Genomic DNA, 4,067 nt, shown 5'->3' on the forward strand with positions numbered 1-4,067 from the left:
GTGTGTGGGTGTTTAGGAATTTGTCCATTTCTTCCAGGTTGTCCAGTTTGTTGGCATATAATTTTTCATAGTATTCCCTGATAATTGCTCATATTTCTGAGGGATTGGTGGTAATAAATCCATTTTCATTTTGTGATTTTATACATTTGGGCCCTTTCTCTTTTCTTTTTGAGAAGCCTGGATTTACCAATTTTGTTTATTTTTTCAAAAAACCAACTCTTAGTTTCATTAATCTGTTCTGTTATTTGGGGGGGTGGGGAGGATTCTATATTGTTTATTTCTGCTCAGATCTTTACTATTTCTCTCCCTCTGCTGGGTTTGGGGTTTCTTTGCTGTTCTGCTTCTAGTTCCTTTAGGTGTGCTGTTAGATTTTGTACTTGGGATTTTTCTTGTTTCTTTAGACAGGCCTGGAATGCAATGTATTTTCCTCTTAGGACTGCCTTTGCTGCATCCCAAAAGGTTTGGACTGTTGTGTTTTCATTTTCATTTGTTTCCATATATTTTTTTAATTTCTTCTTTAATTGCCTGGTTGACCCATTCATTCTTTAGTAGAATGTTCTTTAACCTCCATGTATTTGGAGGTTTTCCAAACTTTTTCCTGTGGTTGATTTCAAGCTTCATAGCACTGTGATCTGAAAGTATGCATAGTATGATCTCAATTCATTTATATTTATTGAGGGCTGTTTTGTGAGTTTGGATACACTTTTTATTCTTTACATATGCATTCATAATTGAGATTGACCATAGTTTTACTCTGACAGTTTTGGGTAAAAAGGCAATTTTAGTTTGATAAAATAATTTGCAAAGTGTTCCATAACTTTTTCACACTGGAACATATTATAGAGCACATTATTTGTTTCTTAAAAGCATAAAATAACTATCATAAGTATTCTGTATCCAGTGTCAATTTTGAAAGTCTAGTACTCACAATGAGAACCCTATTACACATCACAGTAAATGTGGCATAGAATGTGTTGAATAAATGAGTGAGTGAAGAATACTAGCAGAATGGAAAGCACCAGGTTCAGTGACAACACATAATCAGGACCCTACTTAGACTAGGAGGTTAGAAACTTTTGCTAGAAAGATAATATCTAAGTTGGGAGAAGCCCTTTCAGCTTAACAAAACAGCATATACAAATGCATGAAGAAGAAAGAGAATATGTAGTATTTCATGAAAGTAAAAGAAATTTAATATGGCCATTTCATAGCATTGAGGGTATCAGTAGTGGCTTCAGAATTTCTACACTAGAGGGACTTAGGGGTGACAGTTTGGTTGACGAAGGTACTAGAGAACTTTCCATGAAGTTGTGTTGCATACCAAACACATTGCTTTTCCTTAGACTCATTTGTGGCGAGGCTAATGAAGATTACTGTGAAGCAAATCTACCCAATAATCCTTCCTTGACACCATCAGTGGGGAGAAATAGCAGAAGTGGATTAAGATAGGCTTTGTGTGACGGATTGTTTTTGGTGAAGTTACTGGCTTTGCTTTCTCTTATTCACCCTGGATTAGAAAATATCTTCCCTCATGTGGGACCTTTTATGAACAGAAAGACAGCTATTCCTCTTTCATAACTTTTTCCTCAACATGCCCACCCAAGGATAAAACAAAATAATGGAAGTTAAAGTGATTTGATAAATCTATATCATAAATTTAAATTTCCCTGAGTCTTGTCCTTTTCTAAACCCTGAACATGACATGGATACATGAAGATGGGGAATGATTCAACCGTGACCAAATTCTTTCTGGTGGGACTTTCCAAATACCCAGAGCTCCAGCTTTTTCTGTTTGTGCTCTGCCTCATCATGTATGTGATAATTCTGCTGGGAAATAGCCTCCTCATTGTCATCAGCACATTTGATTCTCGCCTCCACACCCCCATGTACTTCTTCCTTGGGAACCTCTCATTCTTGGACATCTGCTACACATCATCATCCATTCCCCCGATGCTTGTCATATTTAAGTCTGAGAGAAAATCTATCTCCTTCATTGGCTGTGCTCTGCAGATGGTTGTCTCCCTTGGGTTGGGCTCCACTGAGTGTATCCTCCTGGCTGTGATGGCCTATGATAGGTATGTGGCCATCTGCAACCCACTGAGGTACCCCATCATCATGAACAGGGTGCTTTATGTGCACATGGCTGCTTGGTCCTGGATCATAGGCTGCCTAAACTCCTTAGTGCAAACAGTCCTGACAATGGTATTGCCTTTCTGTGGGAATAATGTCATTGATCATATTACCTGTGAGATCCTGGCTCTTCTTAAACTCATATGTTCAGATATCTCCATCAATGTGCTTATCATGACAGTGGCAAATATTGTTTTACTGGTGATTCCTCTGCTGTTAATTCTCATTTCCTATGTTTTTATCCTCTCTTCCATCCTGAGAATTAATTCTGCTGAAGGGAGAAAGAAAGCTTTTTCTACCTGTTCTGCCCACCTGACTGTGGTTATCCTGTTCTATGGTTCAGCCCTTTTTATGTACATGAAGCCCAAGTCAAAGGACACAAAAGCATCTGATGAAATCATAGGACTGTCTTATGGAGTGGTAACCCCGATGTTGAATCCCATCATCTACAGCTTGAGGAATAAAGAGGTGAAAGAGGCTGTGAAGAAAGTCTTGAGCAGACACCTGCATCTATGGAAAATATAAGAGGTCTTGAGGCATGTGATACCCTCCATGTTGAGACCGGATCAGATCTTTTGTGTTCACAGAGGAAGTCAGAGAACCCAGTATTAAGAGAACTTATCTCCTAGTAAGTCCAAATATAGGACTTATATTCTTTTCAACACAGAAGTCTCATGTAAGCCTTCTGAATAATGTCTAGTCTGCAGTTTCTAGTTGTATGTAGCTCTGCCATTTGGTTCCATACAGGGCACATGGCTTTTCCTCGAGATAAATCTCCCTCTTCTCTGCTTTCTTCTCTCTCTTCCATGTTTTTCTCTCTCTTCTCTTCCCCATTTCTTCCTTCTTTTCCTTTCCCCTTCTCCATCTGTTTTGTTACTCTACTTTCCTTCCGTTTTCCTGGTCTCCTTTCTCAGTTTAAACTGAACATCTATTGTTTTGTTGTCTAGTATCCCCTCTTCTGGTAAAAGAATGTACCTTTTCTTTTGACATTCAACAGTGCCTCCCTCTGAGTCCATGTGTGCTGGAGGGGGCTGATCTCTGAAAACAGTGGTACCATTGGAAACAAAGGGCTAGGCAATTAAAGCAAATCCCTCTGGTTACAGTGATTCATTCATTCAGTATAGGAGATGAGTTCTGCTAGGCTAATCAAATTCAACCCAAGAATGCTGTCTCAGACTAAGAAAAGAGGCACTCTTACTGCTAAGGTTTTTAAACTGATAAAGTGTAAGCCTGGAGCCAATCTTTATCAATAAGTTCAGGGAGCCTATCTGAGAGGCAAAGAGGTGTTGACAGAAGGAGGAAGAGTGTGTGTGATCCTGCTATTTTAACTCCTTGATCCAGCTGTGTCTAAAGTCAGTTCACAAAAATTCTTTTTAGTTACATGAATCAATAAATTACCTTTTTATAAAAAACTTATGAGTTGGATTTCCATCACTTAACAACTATATAGTCCCAACTAAAATATTTCTTTGTACCCACTTCTCCACTTATATTTTTGAGGTAAAATACATGAGAATATATTACCTAAGTGGCCCCAAGTTCTCCAGCCTTCAGGGGCTCTCCTTCCTTTAACAACTAAGTAATCTAATTTCTATTTTGTGTGCCTACAGACATTCCAGTCACCTCCCCAATTATTTCTGAGGACTATTTCCATTTTCTTAGTTTCTGGTTTTGATTTTATGCCAGACTATTCTAAACTTTTCTAGGGGTACCTGGGTGGCTCAGTTTGTTGGGTGTCCAACCTTGGCTCAAGTCATGATCTCACAGTTCATGATTTCAAGCCCTGTATCGGGCTTGCTGCTGTCAACAAAGAGCCCGTTTTTGATCCTCTGTGCCCCCCTCTCTCTCTCTCTCTCTCTCTCTCTCTGCCCCTCCTCTACTTGCACTCTCTCAAAAATAAATAAACATTAAAAAAATAAACAAATAAAATAAATTTT

At 38.8% G+C, this 4,067-nt stretch overlaps 1 protein-coding gene across 1 annotated transcript; it reads left to right on the plus strand.

The window, feature by feature from the left end:
* The first annotated feature begins 644 nt into the window (after positions 1–644).
* On the plus strand, positions 645–2,724 carry LOC122475475 (olfactory receptor 13D1). The gene has a single exon (XM_043567498.1). The coding sequence runs from the start codon at positions 1,711–1,713 to the stop codon at positions 2,653–2,655; it is 945 nt and encodes a 314-aa protein (XP_043423433.1). The 5' UTR covers positions 645–1,710; the 3' UTR covers positions 2,656–2,724.
* The last annotated feature ends 1,343 nt before the right edge of the window (positions 2,725–4,067 follow it).

This window comes from Prionailurus bengalensis, chromosome D4 (genome assembly GCF_016509475.1).
Source record: "Prionailurus bengalensis isolate Pbe53 chromosome D4, Fcat_Pben_1.1_paternal_pri, whole genome shotgun sequence".
NCBI classification, from domain to species: Eukaryota; Metazoa; Chordata; class Mammalia; order Carnivora; family Felidae; genus Prionailurus; species Prionailurus bengalensis.

What these genes read in the sequence shown, in the direction of transcription:
- LOC122475475 (XM_043567498.1), top strand. Translation starts at nt 1,711, where the DNA reads ATGAAGATGGGGAATGATTCAACCGTGACCAAATTCTTTCTGGTGGGA.